The 18,698-nt window shown below is 38.1% G+C and overlaps 1 protein-coding gene across 5 annotated transcripts in view; it reads right to left on the bottom strand.

Annotated features, from left to right (window-relative positions):
* The window catches only part of Cntnap4 (contactin associated protein like 4), a 236,333-nt gene that overhangs the window by 74,682 nt on the left and 142,953 nt on the right, over positions 1-18,698 (bottom strand). For all 5 annotated transcript variants that reach the window (XM_023709353.1, XM_023709356.1, XM_023709355.1 and 2 more), the window contains 3 exons: positions 15,513-15,619; positions 12,036-12,155; positions 1,238-1,435 (listed from right to left, as the gene is read on the bottom strand). In XM_023709353.1, coding sequence (XP_023565121.1) covers positions 1,238-1,435; positions 12,036-12,155; positions 15,513-15,619 — 425 coding nt within the window. The remainder of the gene's footprint in view (positions 1-1,237; positions 1,436-12,035; positions 12,156-15,512; positions 15,620-18,698) is intronic.

An 18,698-nucleotide genomic window follows, 5' to 3' on the forward strand; every position in this document is an offset into this window, starting at 1 on the left:
GGAAGGATCAAAGACCACATGAGGCTATTCTGAAAGCGGTGGAGAACAGGGGTGGGAGGAAACTCTGGTAGAGGAGAGAAAATAACCTAGTATTAAGTGGTAGAGAATAAATAGGAGAGATGCTTCATTGGAAAGGAAAGGTTCAAATGTCATATAAAAAGTTCAACATTTTTATGGGTGATCTATATGACCTACTATTCCTATGAAACACATGTTTTGAAAGAATTATTTTTCTCTGCAGAGCTTTCATCCTGGAACTAGATGAAACCAGGAATGAACATCAATGAAGTAGTCTTACTGCACAGATGTCTTAGCATTTTCTGTAATAGCTCAACAAAGCACACCTGAATATAAGGGCTAAAAGCCAGTGCACTGGGACAGAGATGGAGGCTGCATCAGCAAGGTCTAACCAGAACACACAGTCCTTGGCTCTGAGTGGAAGCTCTGTGTCGGACAAGTGAACAACAAAAGGTATGAGAGCTAGGAAACTTATTTTTGAGAGAATACAAGAAAGAATTAAGGTTTTTTTTTATTGTCTTGCCAGATGTAGTGGCAAATGAGTGATTTTAGCTACTTGGGACACTACAGCAGAAGAATTCCAAGTTTGGGGTCAATTTAAACAACTTAGGTAGACTCTATCTCAAAATAAAACTAATGACAGATGAGAATGTAGCTCAGTGGCCAAAGGCCTCTGGTTCAGATCCTCAGTACCACAAAAAACCAGTTTTCTGATTCCTTCTTGAGCTATTGAATCAGCTGTTCCCAGCAGCAGCAGCAGCAGCAGCAGCAGCAGCAGCCTTTTCTAATTTTCAATTATCCCCACAGGCAAACTGTCAACAATTCACGAAAAAAGAGCCACACAGAACAGTCACTTTCAGAAATGAAGTCATATTTGTATTAGCTCTTTTTCATGATAAAATGAAGCTTAGGTGTCACTTGCTCTTTCTAAGGATAAACCCTGAGCATTCGCAGAGGATCACAATGAATCCTCACTATACAGTTATCCCATTAAGGCCAGGAGGAGAGTCTGAAAGCAATCAAGGCTTTGAACAAAGCTCAATGCAAATTGACCTTGTTCTTTTCTCCAGGCAAAAGCATCTCCGTGACTTGCAGACTGTGACATGTTTGCTAAGCGTGCAGTCCCTCGGCACCTCAGTGGAACTGAAATTCTCTGGAGCCGGTCGAGTGAGTATGCTCCACACCGCAGACAACTGGGCCAATGCCTCAGTTTACTTACCTTGCTGGTTCGCAAGCCTGGATTTCTTACAGTAGTACGCAAGCTCCTGTTCACAGTGCTCCGCACGGTTAATTGTGGCCTGGAGTTGCTCCCTGCTGGCCGTGTACTCAAAAACACCAGCATATGGGTTGTCTGGATGAGTATTTCTGACTCTTGTTAGGTCAGAGCCATTGTGCTGTATGATGGTCCATGCAGTTTCTTGTATGCAGAAATGGGGGAAGAAAGAGAGGAGACCATCACTAGTCTGCAAAAGTTAAAATAAATAAAGAAAATCAAAATCACCTTTTATCTGAGTCAAATGTTTCTAGTCATCTAGCCTCTCTGAGAAGTAGATTCCACACAAATGGAGCTTTGGAAATTTTAAACTACAGCCAAGTAACTCTTCTCCCTGAAATGCATACCATCGCCATCATTTAGAGTGATTTTATTTTCCTTTCTCATTTTATTTAGCAAGACAATATCTATGATGAAAACCATTAGAAAAGCTGATCATTAGATTTTTGACATACATTTTGTTTCATCAAATCTGATATTTTCTCTTTTAGTAAGATGCATCATTGTTTTATGTTCCCTCAAGAGCAAAAAGCTCTACCATTTAGAATTGCACAACATTATTGATTGTTGATAGAGCCAGAATTCAGTGAGGTTACAATGCAAGAAAAGACTCATGCTGTAAATATTGAGGTATCTTGTATCACAGAATGTGAGTAATTACTTTTTTATTCTTACAAAGTATTTATGTTACCAGCAAAAAGAAAGTTATATATATATATATATATATATATATTCTCCACTCTTTAGTCAACGTTTAAGTGGATATACATCCATCTCTTTTCAAATCAAATTTTAAAGTATCTCTTTTAGTTCCATGTGATCTGTCTACTTTGGCAATGCAGTGGGAACTTATTCCTTGGAAATGAACGCATCGGACAGCGCAACAACTCGCACTGAACATAAAGAGGTTTCACTGCTGGTACCTGAGTGTCGGTAAACATTTCCATCATGCTGATCATCAAAATTACTTAGAGGGAATTAAAATCCCACAGTGTTCATAACAGAAGTTGCATGCATTTGTCCCCATCCTCAACTTTCCCTTTCTATGCTGCATTTGCTCCAGTAAACGGAGACACAGAAACAGAAAAGGTTTCTGGTTTAATGAGTCACAAACAGAAGGGGAACTGTCAAAACTCTCCTACTTACGTGTTGTTAAGTCCCACCTCTTCTACGGTACAGAAGAATATTTAAAATTGAGACAAAACAGCAGTGGCTGATAGTTTTTCCACCTCTTTTTAAGTAGCACATTCACAGGCCTCAACAATGCAAATAAGATAAGGAAATGGACATAGATAGTGTTCACTCCCACCCTTGCTCAGTTAGCAGGAGAGCAAGGTCAGCTACAGGACACAGGAAAGCCTTACTGTCTTTTGTGCGTGACTAGTACTTTTCTGGGAAACCATAGCTAATATTGTTATTTCCTTGCCTTCCAATTCCCCCTACAGCAGCGGTGGTAAACTTACTGCACATGTGTTACGGCGTGTTTTCTGTACCATCAAAAGTTCTGAAAGGTTCTCCACTGCTGCCCTAGAGCTTTGTCAGTGGGGTGCTTTCCTCAAAGAGAACATGAGCCCTAAGCTAATGGGATTAATTGTGGGTGTCCAACAGGACAGGGTAGAGGCCATCAGGGGATGTGATTGCAGGCTGGGCATGGAAAAGTCAAGAAAAGTCTGAGCTCTGATTGCCAAATGTGGAAAATAAATTGGCAAAATTGCCAATAGAGTAGGTCGGAAACTCTCATTTTAGCCAAGTCAGCCGTGGCTGTTGGAAGTTTCAGGTTATTATTAAACAGACAAATCTGTCTTCCTCGCTTCTGCTGGACTGAGCTTTCATTGTTGGGTAGAACTGCTCACCTCTTCTTGCGGTGAATCAGCGGTGTTCACCAGTAGCTGCCAAAAGAGCGAGACAGTAAACCAGCCTGAGGCCTCTGTCTCCAAGTCTTTTTGTTCACGCTGCGAGAAACGTGACTGTAGTTTAGCAGCCACTGGTTCACACCGAACACAGGCTTCTAAAGGGGTTTTAGGATGTGCTAGGAAACTCAAGGCCAACATGCATGGCAACCCTTAACAGGCAGCTCATAGAAATGTTTTCTTTGGAAATTCTAACCTATTTTTATATCATGATAGTTTCTTTAAGCAATTTTCTTTTCTAATTAAAAATGTTACAAAGGTAAACAGCTGCCATACCTATCAGACTACCTAAGCTTCCATGGCGAAGCAAACACCATGAAACCATTGCAGTAGATTCTGAGTAATGAAAGCAGCTAGCCTGCATCCAGCATCCTCTCTTGTGAGGGATTAATGCAGGCAGGTCTGGGGGTAACTGTGAAGAGTCTCCTGTTCTTCCAGAGCTTTGTGTTCATCGAGATATCTGTAAACACCTATTGAAAAATAATAACTGTGGCAGTCATAGACTTCATCCCAAACTTGTAATACAATGTTTTGTGGTTGATTTTATTATTCTTACTATGAGATAGCTTCTGGCATGCAGTGTGTGTGTGTGTGTGTGTGTGTGTGTGTGTGACTGTGCTTGGACCCAGGACCTTCACATTAAACTACATCCCTAACCCTTTTCTTAATTTTTTTTTCTATTTTGAGACAGGGTCTTGCTAAGTCCCTAAATTGCCTGGAATATGTATGACCTTCAACGCCCTGCCTCAGCTTCCCAGAGTGCTTGGATCACAGGCATATACTATGACATCCCACAGTTTCTAACATGCCAGCCAAGGTATCTCCTCCCACTAGCACAAAGGGTTGGCACAATATGCAGAAAATACAAGTTGGGAAAGAAGAAATCAACAAACTAATCAATAAAAACAAGGTGGTGTCTGGATGCCAGGTTATCAGATTCTAATCCATGGTGGCTGTGAAACTGTCATTGACACTCAGTTATTTTACAACTGTGAAGTGTAGGTCATTTCCAGGTTTGCAAAATAAAGCCTAAAATTGTGGAGTGTTGTGTAATTTAACAAGCTGTCCTGTCTCATTTACAGACACTATCTACCTGGAACCAGGCATGCATCTATTTCTCCACCTAGCTACCTATCTTAACAAACACAAAGGCTTTGGACCAGCATCTATTTACTTACAAAGAATCTCAGTAGCGTGGATGCCTCACAGCCTAGATTCCTGTAAGATGATACAGTTATGACAGGTCCACCCAACACTGCCTGCTGTCCTTGCACGCCAAGAGAGCCAGCCAACTCTGGGAGGCTTGGGGCTGACAGAGGGCAACTGGAGTGAATACCTGCTTCTCCCAAAGAGTCAGGGAGAGAGTTTGCCTCTGGAAGTTAACAAATCTCCCCTAAGGGAAAAGGTACAAATCCTCAGGCTTTTATTACCCTCAGAAAGTAGGCAGTGCATCTGCAGGAGATAAGCCCTTAAATCTCCCTAGAGAATTTACTATCCTTAACTTCCAAAACACATTTACATTTAATCACCCTTTAACCTAAGTTGGTAGAATCAGTTTGTTGTTTCAGTCTTTGGTTGCTTGCAGTTTTGTTTGTTATGTGAATTTTGGAGTATGCTTGTTCTAGGTTGATTTCTGGTTTTGTTTTGCTTTTTTTATTAATTTTATTGAGAAATAGCAATGAGACAGTTTCAAAAGAGGTTAGTAGGACAGTTTCAATAGTTAATACACTGCATGTTGTTGTCTTCTTAGTGGCTATTCATAGTACAAGATGCAGACAGGATATCCTCTCCAAACACTATTAGTACAAATCTTGCTTCTCATTGAATTAAGAGAAAGTAGCTGTATATCTATCCTAACTATATACAGATACAAAATGGTCCTTCATTTATATCCCCTTTTTTGTTTAGTTTTGTCAGAGATGGATATTACATTGCCGTTTAAATAATTGTTTTGCTTTTAAAAAGAAAAAGCATTAGCTCCCTACAAGTTAGTGATTCTGTGGCTAAGCAAGCACCTTCTACCTAGCAGAGGTCTCATTCCAATATTCCCAGCACATCTGTGTCTCTGTTCTTTGGATTCTCCTTTGAACTAGCTTAAAAGCTTACCAACTTCTTCATTAATAATAAATTGAAATCTCTCTAAAATATGTTTTAAGCACTTACTTTCACATCTGCATGAGAGTCATGATTTCACTTTCTTGAAAATTATCCTTTGCTAAATGCAGCCAGAATTGGAAGCTAAGGAGACACAGGGAAATGAATAAGAAGAGGCTGCTGAAATAGACAGAAAAATCTATGAAGTTTAAAAAATAGGATGGCAATTTGGGCTTGCTGGTGTCTCTCCCTGAAGAGATTTCTAATAATATGAATTGTAAATAAAGCTACTGAGTAATTAAGAACTTGATTTACCTTAGGCTGACTGCTATTTCTTAGTGTGATAACAGTGTAAAGAAAAAAATATGCTGTTTAAGCAACACAGTTAGTTGCAAAGCTGTGGCACTTCATGCTTCATAGCTGAGGGTGACAGATGTGATAAAGACCTGAAGAACAGGCGGAAGAGTTGCATTAAGGCAAGCAGGAAGGATGAAATGAAGAAGAGTGGCTGCTCTGGAGCCAGCCGCATGGGGGCATTGGAATAGTGATAGTTAATGGTTAATTTCTTAGCTATTAAGAAATCTTTAATATTGAAGTTCCTAAAGTAAAAATAATTATGTTATTGCATCTTACGCTAGAATCACATGAGGTATTTGTTAATAATGCAGAAACCTGGATCTCAGTTTCTACATTTACTGAGTCAGGGAAACTAATGCCAGGCATCTCAGTAATGCTGTAGTAGGAAGTGGGAAATTTAATGTGTAGAATTTCCGTTTTTCCCTAAATTTAAAAGCCACTGTTCTAGTGCTCGCCAGTTCCTTTCCACTGTAGCAACTGTCCCTACAAAGTAATGTTTGATGATGAAAAACTTTTTGAACACAAAACTATCATTTTACAGAAAAAGTAGTGAGTTTAGTGCATAAGAAAACAACCCTCAGCATCTCAACCAGGACAACCACTGGGATTCATCTTATCTGAAGTATTTTTAAACTATATTTAGAATACTCTATTCACAAAGAAATTTCAGTCTTTAGCATAGCTTGGGAAATTACCCATTCAAAATAGATTTTTTTGTTCATATTGTTTAGCTCGTAATGCTTAGAGATATTTTAATCTGTGTAAAGCCACTTGAAAGACACTAATTCTAGGTTTAGATTTTTTTATACAGCGTACACATTTGCAAGTGGTTGATTCAGCATTTTTTCCTTGATTTAACAATTGCTGGCTGAGTTAGATAACTAGAAGATGCAAAGTAATAAGACTTTGATCAAAGATATCTTTCCTGGTGGAAAAGCCTCCACATGGTGACATAAAAGACCAAGGACCTGTCTTTTGACCTACCTAGATCCTCTCATATTTTTAGCCTTCTATCCTTCCCCTCCCTAAATCTGGATTTCCAGAACACATGAGGTGTTTTGGAAACTATAACAAGGTTGTCATGCTCTGGGGCTGTCACTTGTGTGGGCTATGATTTGATATTACAGAACCTCTAGAGACACGTCCTGTCCCTGAGTACATCTGTGTCTCTGCCCCTTAACATCTTGCAGATGTAATTCAGTAATTTACACAGAGCCAATACAGTACTGAATTATTGCCCATAGTAAATATAAGTAACAGATAGACATTCAGCCCTCATCACTCATGAATTTGCCTACTTGCTAAAACATATTTCTAACCCCAACATTTTTGCAGACATGCACAGAGCAGCAAAATTATGTGTATCCAATATAGATGATCCCAGCTGAAGCTGAACTAGTGGGTGCCCTGTCTCTTGTATCAACTCTCAATTTGTAAACCAATGTCCTACTTGAGGTATGTTTTGTAGCACATTTTGCACAGTTTTGTGTTTCAGGTTGATGTTTTTGTTGCTTAAAACAGACAGCTGATACTGCTGAGGTGTTGAGTGGTCTTAAATATAAAAAGGCTGGGATGTCCATTAAATAAGCATCATTCAAGGGTGGTATACGAGGATCTGGTGGTGACTTCCATGTTACTGAGTCACATACATTTGTATGTATATTAAGTAAAGCATCTTTAACCTGGACTACATGTAAAGCAAGATTGAGTGTTTATTGATAGATCAGAACATCATCATGACAGGCACAAAGGCATCTAGTCTTACTGTATTTTACCTTAAGGGCCAAAGTTTAGTATGTGTTAATCCAATGTCCATGGTAACTTCATAGAACATAATTACTGCAAATAAGGAGAATCAGCTTGTGTGTGTGTGTGTGTGTGTGTGTGTGTGTTTGTATGTGTGTGCCTGTGTCTGTGTGTGTTGTATGATTCTTAAAGCTTCAAAGGCAGAGATATTTACCAACTTAGAGTTATCTAATTTTGAGACCAAAACTTTGTATTGCATGTGTCCCTGAATATCTCAAGTTATATTTTTGGCAGCATAGAATTTGCCTACTTGCTTCATAGGTTTTTAGTGATCTCCTGGTAAATGTCACCATATCCAGCCTACCTGAATAGGAATTCTATGACATTTGAATTCCTATCTTACATTAACAAAGCTACCTCCTCTTTTGAGACAAGATCTCACTCTGCAGCTAATATCTTTGAGTTCACTGTATTCTAGACTTGACCTCAAACTCATAGCAGTCCTTCTGCCTCAGCCTCGAGTGGTGGGATTACAGGAATGCACTACCACCCCTGTTAGCAAAGTTTTTTTTTCTTTTTGTGAAGTCTTTTGAATTTATTATACTTAAAAGACCAACTTGTGCATACAAAAATCAGAGAAACAGCAATTTCAAACCAGTGGATACTTTGGAATCACTCAGGAAGATCGTCTAAGACACTGGCTCCCTCAGTGGCTGAAGCCGATGTTCCTAGCGTGCTGACTGGGAATTTGTGTCATGCAGACTGGGAAGCTTCATCAGAAGACAAGCATGTGGAACCTACAGAATGCTTCAGGTGGTTTGGATCTGTGGAGCAGTTTCCTCCGTGCTTTGTTAGCATAGCCACCAAGTGCATTATATGAAAATCTCTAAAGATGCATTTGAAAGGAGAAAGGAAGGAAGAAAAAATGTATGTATATACAAGACAGTGAATGCTGTTATGCTGCTAGTTTCTCTTAATTCATTAAAAGGAAAGTTTTGTGTTAATACTGTATAGACAAAAAGAGATCATGTCTAAATCTTCTACTCTGAATAACTGCTAGGAAGACAGCGATACACAGTGTATCAACTATTGTAATGGTCTTAATAACCTGTTCTGAAACTCGGTTTCATTGTTATGTTTATCTTTATTTTTGAAGAGAAGAACTGAGATGGGGGAAGGAGAAAAGAAGGGATATATATAATATATATATATATATATATTACATATATATATTAGCTAAGATAATTATACTCTAATTGCTATTGGTTTATTGAAAGAAAAAATGTTTAGTTGTTTGATCAATCTTGAATACCTATATCTGGTAATCTGAGCAATTACTTTGAATATAACGATATGTAATATAACAACCATTGTTAATTTCCTGGCATCTTGCTTTGCAATTCTATATTGTTTTCTTTTTATTTTTTTTTGCTTTGATTTCATTTTTAAAATAAAATTTAAAAAAAAAGAGCCAAAACGTACATTCTGTAATGAACCCTGCCCCACAAAGAGAGACAGAAACGAGAGAGAGAGAGAGAGAGAGAGAGAGAGAGAGAGAGAGAGAGAGATCAGTGACCCTGTGGTTTTCTAGAATGACACAAATATGAAGGAAGTGCTGCCCCATATTCAGTTGCCTCCTTAGTATTGCATTTGAATGCACTACATACATCTCCAATTCAAAATGAATAAAAAAGACTTCTAACCTTTCCCCTCAAACATTTTCTGGTCACACCTCAAATAATAGCAATTCAAACTTTTTGATTTTCCAAATCCTAAACTGGTATTTTCTCACTTCGCACAGCTACTTCAGCACACAGCTCTAATCTCCTTCCCGATCTGCATTGGCGCTATTTGGGGCAAGCAGCCACCCTCACCAGCTGCCCCTTGGACTTCTGCATTACTTGAAATGGTTTCCTAACAGTTTTCCTGACTCCTATTCTGTACATCCAGCTCCCTCATCCCTGTGCAGCCCCGCTCTTGTGTAGGTATTTCCCCACACAGGCACCATCTGATCCCATTAAAGGAAGTCAGATTATACCGCACCATTACTTACCCCCAACACCTTTTCATTGCATACAAAGCAAGCAACCAAGGACCTTACTACTCTGCTGCAAGAGTCCCAGGACTCTTCCCCTTCTCTGGTCTTTTGGCCTGACTCTCTTCTCCTGTGCTACCACTTCCCATTGCTTCCCATACCCCACTACCCCAGATCTGTTGCTATCTTCCAAATACAGCTGACAAGATCCCCCATCTCAGGAATTGACTTTTGCTGCTGTGTCCTGGAAGCCTCCTTCTCCGGAAAGTAACTGCTGCATTCTAAATAGCAAACACTCCTCCAGTGCAATGTCTGACTCAGTCTGATGCTGCCCTTTTCTTTTTGTTTACTCCATAAATCTTGGACTCCCTAATACTGCACTGTCCAAAGTAACTTTTTGCCTTGCTGGAAATGTTCTACACCAGTGAGGAGCCATGCAACAGTCCTGAGCAGGAAGCTACTGAGCAGATAAAAAGGTGCCAGGAGAGTCAGGAACTCCACATTTCATTTCATCTTCTTTTGATTAAATTATCTGTTTGAATTTTAAAATGTATTCCAATTCGTTTAATTTTAATTAAATTAGAATTTAAACAGGTATTTGTTGCAAGTGACTACCCTATTGGATGCCATAACTCATTTAGAATTCACTACTTGAGTTTGATAAGGAATGGATTATGGTTTCTTTACTTGGCTTTTAATATTTCATTTCCCCGAGTGTTACTGACTAGAACAGTCATCTTTCCTTCCACCGCACATCTTATCACCTTGACAAAAACATTAATTATCCATAGATGAGCGAATTGTTTGCACATCATTTTGTTTCATTGGTATATTTACTGATTTCATTACCAACTACACACCGCTTTATTTAGGATAACAGTATAATGACTTTAAATCCAATAGACTTGAGTTCTTCAACTCTAATTGACTTGATTCTTCTTAACCCTTTATATTTGCTTGGATATTTTAGGATGTGTTTGCTCATCTTCACCACAATAATCACACCAACCTCAACAAAAATCCTGTTGGATTTTAATTTAGGTTTGCATTAAATCAATATCAAGTTTGGAACAATTGATACTCTACAACGTTGCCTTCTTTAACCAGTGAAAATTTTGTATTACTCAATTTATATAGGCTGCTGATAGATTTCCATCATGCTTTGCACTGAGCAGTGTAGAAGCCTTGGATGTCTTTCATTATATTTGTTACATGTGTTTGAGATTTTTGGTGCTGCTGAAATGCCATATCCCAACATGTCATTTTCTAATTGCTTACTGCTGACATATAGAAATAAAACTAATTTTGTATTGAGTTTTATCCAGGGATAATCTCTGCTGCAGATCCTTTCAAATTCTCTTCTATAAGATTTTATTAGTTCGTATTTCTAATGCATAATATTTTCGTTTCTTATGTGGAGCTGGTACACGTACAGAGTACATCTTAGTTCCTTTCTTCACCCTCTTCCCCTGCTTCCCTTCCTTCACCTCTTGAGTCCCCTTCCAAACTGAGGAAGATCTACCTCCATGCTGCCCATTATCTATCTTTTATTTTACCCTGTATTTATCATGTGAGCTTCTCATATAAGAAAGCTAGTGTGTCTAATTTATTTCACTTAACATTATGGTCTCAAGGTGATCCATTTTTCTACAAAGGAGTCAAGTTTATCTTTTACTGTGGCAAAATAATACTCCATCATGTGTCAATACCACATTTTCTTTATCCATTCATCTGTTAAGGGGCAGATGGGCACTTTCCAAGATTTAGTGATGATGAACTGTGCTACCATACATATGGATGGGCAGGCATCATAGTAATACAATGTCTTTCACTCTTTTGGAAAGATACTTAGAAGGGAAGAGCTGAGTCAAATAGAATTCCTAGTTTTGATATTTTTGAGGCATCTCTATATCAATTTCCCATACATCACCTGGGCACCTACAAATACCAAGAATTATAGGACTTTCCTTCCAATAATTATGTTTTTCTACCTTGTTCCCTTGCATTATTGAACTGGGTAAGACCTTCAATTCGATGACATGTGAAAGATCCTAATGCTCATCACAGAAAACACTTTCAAGGGCTCACTATGAATTTACATAAGCTATAAGTTTTGGTGGGCACTTTATTGAATGAAAGGAATTCTAGTCCAATAGTAATGTAATTTTCTTCTTGATAATGAGAAGATAATGAATTTCACCAAATACAGTTGCCATGATTTCTAATGTCTATGTTGATTTAAGTAAATAAAAAATTCTACAACATAAACTTCATGTTTATATGCATTCAAAAAGTAAATATTTCTCAAAGCTTTTATGTATATCAATCTGCTTCAACAAATACAAACTATTTTATTTTAAGACATACAAAACATTGATGATTAGATGTTCTCCACAGGTAATACATGCATAAAAATGACCATATTTTAAATCATTACCACTCAACTAATATTTTAAAGTGTTATGCTCAGTTGTTCTACTACACAATACACATTTTAATCAAGCTGCAAAATTAGATCAATTTCCTCCTTAGTTCATTTTAATTTTGTATATTTAAAGTGTTCATGCAGATTTAACGATTAAATAAAGGTTGATTAGCTTACCAGTCATGTTGCAATAGAGAAGGAATGGCCCCAGAGGACCACTTCCATCGGAATCTATGTAATAAAACCCTGAGGTATTTCCTCTGTGTTTATAAGCTTCACATGACTGCTCGTAGATAGCTGTGGAAAACAAACAGAACAGATCATCCTAATGAAAGAAAGGGTATGAAGTAAATCTCTAGAATTTTTGCTTTGGTGTGTGCCTCCCTAACTGCAGAAAAAGGTGGAATTTGTACTCTACAACAAAAATAATTTTTCTTTTATTTTTAATGTATACAAAAATGATAAGATAGAAAAAGGAGGGGTGAGGTTGCATCTTGTGATACCTTTATCACTCAAGGAAATGAGTTTATTTCATCAGAAGGAAACTTTAGCTTAATTTTACATTAGGAAGCATAGGAGAAGAAAAGACAATTATGTAAATGTCAAGCGTCTCATACGTATAACATGGTCCCTTGTGGCATCAATTTGGGAATCTCTAATTCTAGTATCACCTTGTAATAGCCTTGCATTTGAAGCACAATAGTGCAATCTTCTTAAATAAACTGCTGTTGTCTGATAATTATGTACTAGAAACATTTTAAATAAAATCAGAATCCACCTTCCTCTTGTAAAATGAGCTAAAGGTAAGTACATTTTTTCATAGAACAAAGATGAGTAACAAAGCGCATCATCAAAATCTTAGAAGTAATTTACAAAAGAAATTTAGGTAATGCTCTGTAACGAGAATAATTAAAATGTAGAGCACATGAAATATGCCCGCAAGTAGTTTCAATGTGCTTTGACACATCACCAAAAGCTCTTTACTATGCAAGTGCTGTATATGTTTCCCATGTGTAATACCTACCTTTCACTGAATGTTTAGCCAAATGTACTGACTTAATAACATAACTATCCATGAAGGGTTATTTTTCTGTGAAATTTGAAATAATCTTTGAAAGCCCATTTCCATCTTGGGTGGGTGAAATGCCTGATGTCTACTGAGGGTCTTTGGATAGAACCTCTTGAGAATATCTCTGACTGCCAGTTCACAACTCTGACCCCTTTCAGCCTGAAGAAGCCAGAGTGGTCATTGCCCATGGTTCCCTCATGGCAGTTTGGGTTACTTCTTCAGAGGTGGGAATTTTATAGGCAACTGAATTAGATAGAAATATTATAGGCAATCAGACAAGGCCAGGCCTTCAAGGAGACAATGTGGAAGACAAAGTGACTTTGTAACTTGGAAGAGACAGACACTCCCATATGGGCCACCTCAAGATAAAAAAGGAAATGAAAACAGCTACATACTTCCCTAAGGATGGGCATCAGGCATTGATATTCTAAATAGGCTTGAAAGAGCCCAAATGAGTCACTAACCCAACCCCCAACAGGAAGAGACCCTGTCCTAGCATTCATGCCCCCTTGCTGCATGACTGGCTTCCTCATTGGTACTGGATTTAATCCATTTACCTGAGCAATGGCGCTTTTAATCTCATTGGTCGACCATAGTTTTGTCCCATTTCATGCCCCGCTAAGTGAGTTCCCATGTTCTCCACCATCTTAGACCCACCTCACTACATGGTTTTCCTCTATAAAAGTCCCTTGAAGAGACAGCTTCCTAGAGACATCTGGTTCGGAGTCCCCCTCCTGTCGCTCTCTTGGACAGGAGCTTTCTTTCTCCCAATAAATATATTTTGCTCAGAAAAAAAAGAAAACTCTTTTCCAAAATCTATATTAAATTTCTGAAAATTATGTTAGTAAGTGCTTAGGCAACATGAAATGTTGTGGCTGACTTGTTCAATGGCACAAAATTTTAAAATAATCGTAGGCAGTTACTTCACTTCTGCATAATTTGATGGTTTTATTTTGTTCCCATTATATATTACATAGTTAAAGAATAGCTAGGTATGAATTGCTTTCCAGTTATATTTCCATTTTGTGAACTGAGGTTGGCATGTAAAATGGTTTGTTTGTATCTCCAGATGCACATGCATATGTTCAAAAGAAGGAAGCTGGCAGGATATGTGCACAACTGGGATGGAGATGGACATAGGGAAGGACACATGAGTAGATGAAGATAAGCGGAAGGACTTGTGCTTGGCATGTACTGCTAGCCTTTCAAATAACATGTTAATGTATCATCTCCTAATAAAGCTTCTTATGAGACTGCCTCTGCCTCTTCCTTCTAACCAGATCTGTTTTCCTGGCCCCACTTCTCAAGGTGGTTATTAACAAAAAAGATTCAGCTTCATTTACACAAACAGTTGAGAATCTAATGAATTCATTATGGAACCAAATGGTGGGCCACAGATGAGAATACCTTTTCATTTATTTTTTTCTCTCACAGATGTTTGTGTTTATATTTAGATATAGTCATTGATAATGATTAAAATGAATTATTAATTAATTAAAGTATATTTAATAGTTTTCAGTCTGGAGTTTGATACTGTAATGAGGAAGGTAGAAGAGATAAAAATTAAAACATAATGTGTCTCCATACTGGAAGACATGAGTCCAGTATGTGGCTACTGGTGACAAGTGAAAAGATGCTTTATTACCAGCAAACATTCACCCTACTCTTGCGAGACTCTACAGTATGATCAAATGATGGTGAATGATGACTCTGGCTGCCCTGGTGAGACCAGTTCCAAACCAGGGCTTCTCAGGGTCTTTTGTAGAGGGCAGAGGGCTAGGAACCAAGAATTATACTCCCTACACTGCCAGGAATACAAAATAATGTGTGGTATCATAACATAGGGTAGTGAGGCTACTACTGACCTGGCACCTGAAGCTCTTGTCTTCACTCAAGGCAGTAGAAGCTGGCACTAAAGCTTAGGGTTTCCCTTGAAATTCAGTAATGATATTCAAAGTGTGCATTTTGGTCACTCATTACAGGTAGTGGGTAAGTAGACAACAAAATAGCAAAGGTCTCACATCACATGCAAACATTGAGTTAGAAAAAAAAGACATGACTTATAATCAAGAAAGGAGTATTAGTTATGGTCCCAGGCTCTGCACATGACTCCCTCCTCTCGTTGCCATGTTTCCTCTGCCTCCAATATTGAAGTAACCTTGATGTAGCAAGCTTACCTCTCCATTACCTCAAGCATTAACTAAAGACAGTAGTATTACCTACCTATTAGAGTGGCCATCAGCACTAAATAAGCTAACATTTGTAAAATAGGCAAATAGCATTTAGAAAATGCTCAATGAAATTAACTATTATGATTAACCTAAGAATTTCCTATTCCATTTCCCTGCATCATCTTTATTAGGTAGGATTACAAGAGAATTTAAATGATAGTGCTAGAGATGGAATGTTGTGTCCCCCACAAACTCATGTGTTTGAACTTAGTCCCCAATATGATGGTATCTGGTGGGGGATGTACATTCCAACACAAAATTGCACATGCACAGACAGACAGACACACAGAAATGGAATGGAGAACGCAATGGAAAGTCACCACAGAGCAAGAACAGCAGGCATGTCTGGCTTACAGCTGTGGCAGGTGGCCCCCATGTAGCCAGTGTTGGTACAGTTACAGTGAAAGGTGCTCCAGGACTGAGAACATTCACCTCCATGCTCGCAATAGTTAGGCAAACACCTAAAAGAGGATGAGGAAACAACCACCTTTTGTCATCTTTGGATAGCATAAAGTGTTGATCATTTACCCTTGGTCACGTGAAAGAAGCGGATTAATCACAATGCGTAGAGTCAATGTAACATGACTAACATTTATGCAGTCTGAAGTGAAGGTCCTGTAGCCACAGAGCTAAACTTTAGGGCATTAAGTCCACCTGATTTCAGCCAGTTTTCAGGAAACTGTGACTGCTTAATCTTCAGCATGTCTCACTATGTCAGAGACCTTTATTTTCCGTAACTCTGCTGTTTGACATTGCATGAACACATTGCTTGTCAACAGTTCACATGAAGTAACATTTCATCACCCCAAATTACTACATCATTTGAACATTAAAAAGAAAAAGAAATAAAGAACACTGAAGGAAAGAAGGCAGTGGTGAGGAAGAAGCTCTATTCATTTGGCCTATAGATCTAGGAGTGCAGAGGTCAGGTCATACTACAGACTCATAGATTCCAAGCAGTGTTCTAGGGTGCTGAATGGAATTCACTCATGGGGCTTTCCGCATTATTTTAATTTTTTTTTTTGGCAGAACTGGGGATTGAACTCAGGCCCTTGTGCTTGCCAGGGAAGTGCTTATTCCACTGAGCCATCTCCCTAGCTCCCATTATTTTAAATTTTCAAGAGGAATAACTGTCATACACAACATCTGTCTACCACTGGGTGATTTACTAGCTTGAGGCAGCTCCGTTCCAACATTAGATGATATTTCTTTTCATCACAACCTGTCTTTAAGAAGTAAGAGTTTGAATAATTGATTTTTATAAAGCAAGTACTTCCCTGAGCTCAGCTTGACTACATCTTAGATAGGTTTCCTGTTGACTGTATTTCCCTTTCCTTAGAGGGTTCACTTCAGAAAACTCTCAGTCGTATGTCAAACGACACTGAACAAAACAGGAGAGTGACAGTGTCTGAGCTGAGTCCAAGTTTTAAAAGTTGTGTAATGCCCAAAAGGTATACAGGTTGATTACTAAATAATCGTACTTATGTTAAAATATTTTTACATTATGTGTATCATTTTTTCACCTATAAATTTCATAGTATAGAAACATGGATGTATGGTTTACATACAGATCATAAAATGTTAGTATTGTGAGACAAATTAACTAACAGATCCATCATAGCTACTGTCTCAATTACTCTTCTCTTGTTGCTGGGACAAATATCTGACATCCAAATTAGGGAAGGAAAGGTTTACTTAGCTTACAGTTAGTGGAGGTTTCAGTCCATACTCAGCTGGCTCCAAGGCAGAGCAGCACATGGCAGAGGGCAGCCTTTCATGGCAGCAGCAAAGAGCACAGAGCAAAGGGAGTGCAGGAGCTCAGGTAGCTATTGAGCCTCTCTCCCCTCTTTACCTTGTAATGCAAATCACCTGCCCCAGGGCAGATGCAGCATCCACACCCACAATAATCAATCACAAGCTCCAGAAGTCGCCCATGACTGCATAAGGCTTTGTGGGGACCACTAGACACAAACCATAACAGCTACACAAACTTTTTTGAGTTATTTTTGTGGGAAGAACAGGATCTATTCATTTAATATGAATCTCCAACATAGTCCAGTTGTATTACATATAGTACTGATGTTGTATAATAGCGCTCTAGGTTTGTATCAATATTTCCAGGGTTTCTAAGTTATAAGGACACAGATACTCATTAAGTGTTTTGGACCTGTCCTAGGGTCCTAAGAAAAAACTAAGGAGACACCTAAGGCAATGTGAAAGAAAACACTGAGGACCTTCTGCTGTCTATTCAATTCACCCTGATGAACTAAAATAGCTCTAAGCTTCCCTGAGCTCAGCTTGACTACATCTTAGATAGGTTTCCTGTTGACTGTATTTCCCTTTCCTTAGAGGGTTCACTTCAGAAAATGCTGAGTCGTATTTTTTACCCTTCTGGGATACAAATCTCCCCACTTCTTCCCAGTGTTACAATCAAAAATATCTTCCCTTAAAATGCAAGACTCGTATGGATAGAGCTACTGCTCAAGAGCCTCCTTTCCATGAATACCAATTAGCGAACACACTAGGCTGATTGCACCGCCATTGTTAAGTCAGTTGGCGGGACAGAAGCACTTGTGAGACCACTTGAACCAACTCCACTCTCTACAGGAAAGGCTCAGGGATATTGTTTGACTTAGAGGCAAAATTATGAGAGAGGCCAAACACCATGAACAAAGGAGTTTTGGAATTTCCCCAGTTAATACACATATCCCTGACTGGATTATTGGTGACTTTCAGCATTTAGAATAAATGATGCACTGAGACAAAGCTTCTCACTGCTCTTGTTCATTTTAAATTAAAAAAATAACCCACAAAACTGTTCTCATTTATTTTAAATTAAAAACTAACCTACAAAACTGCCAAGAATCCATTTTGATGAGATTTTTGCTACTCCTTTATTAAAACTAGGGGCAGGGACTTTGTATTTTGTTTATGGGCTCTTTCTAATTTTAAATTTAAAATACTATTGATATTTTTCCGATAGCAGATGTCTGCTGCACACAAAACAATCCAGGAAACAGTAAAGAAGATCACTTACATCTCATGATATAGAAATTACCACTACAAACATATTTATACATGCATATTCACAAATACAGTTATAAACGGATGTTACTTTATAATCTCTTTGTTAAGGATCCAACAAACATATAATGAGCATATTTCCATGCCCATTAATTTTATACATATTTTAGCATTTTTATAGGTTTAATGGAATCCATTCAAAGACTGTATCAAGATTTATTTCATTTTTAACCATTTCAAATCAATGGCAGCCTAGAAAAAGAGAATCTTTAAAATACGCAAACAGTAACAATCCTACTTGGAAATCAAATAAGAAAAGATAGAGTAGACTAATTTTAAACAGACTTCAAACCTTGCTTTCTTTTTTTCTTTTTGAAGAGTAGACATAAGCAGCTTTGCCTAAAATCTAAATGAATTAATCTTTAATTACTGTAATATATATTTAAATTTGGAAATGTGGTGTTTCTAGTTTTCTTCTTTCTCGGATGGTTTTACCTACTTGGGATCTTTTGTGTT

Source organism: Octodon degus, unplaced genomic scaffold, assembly GCF_000260255.1.
Source record: "Octodon degus isolate 3935 unplaced genomic scaffold, OctDeg1.0 scaffold00011, whole genome shotgun sequence".
NCBI classification, from domain to species: Eukaryota; Metazoa; Chordata; class Mammalia; order Rodentia; family Octodontidae; genus Octodon; species Octodon degus.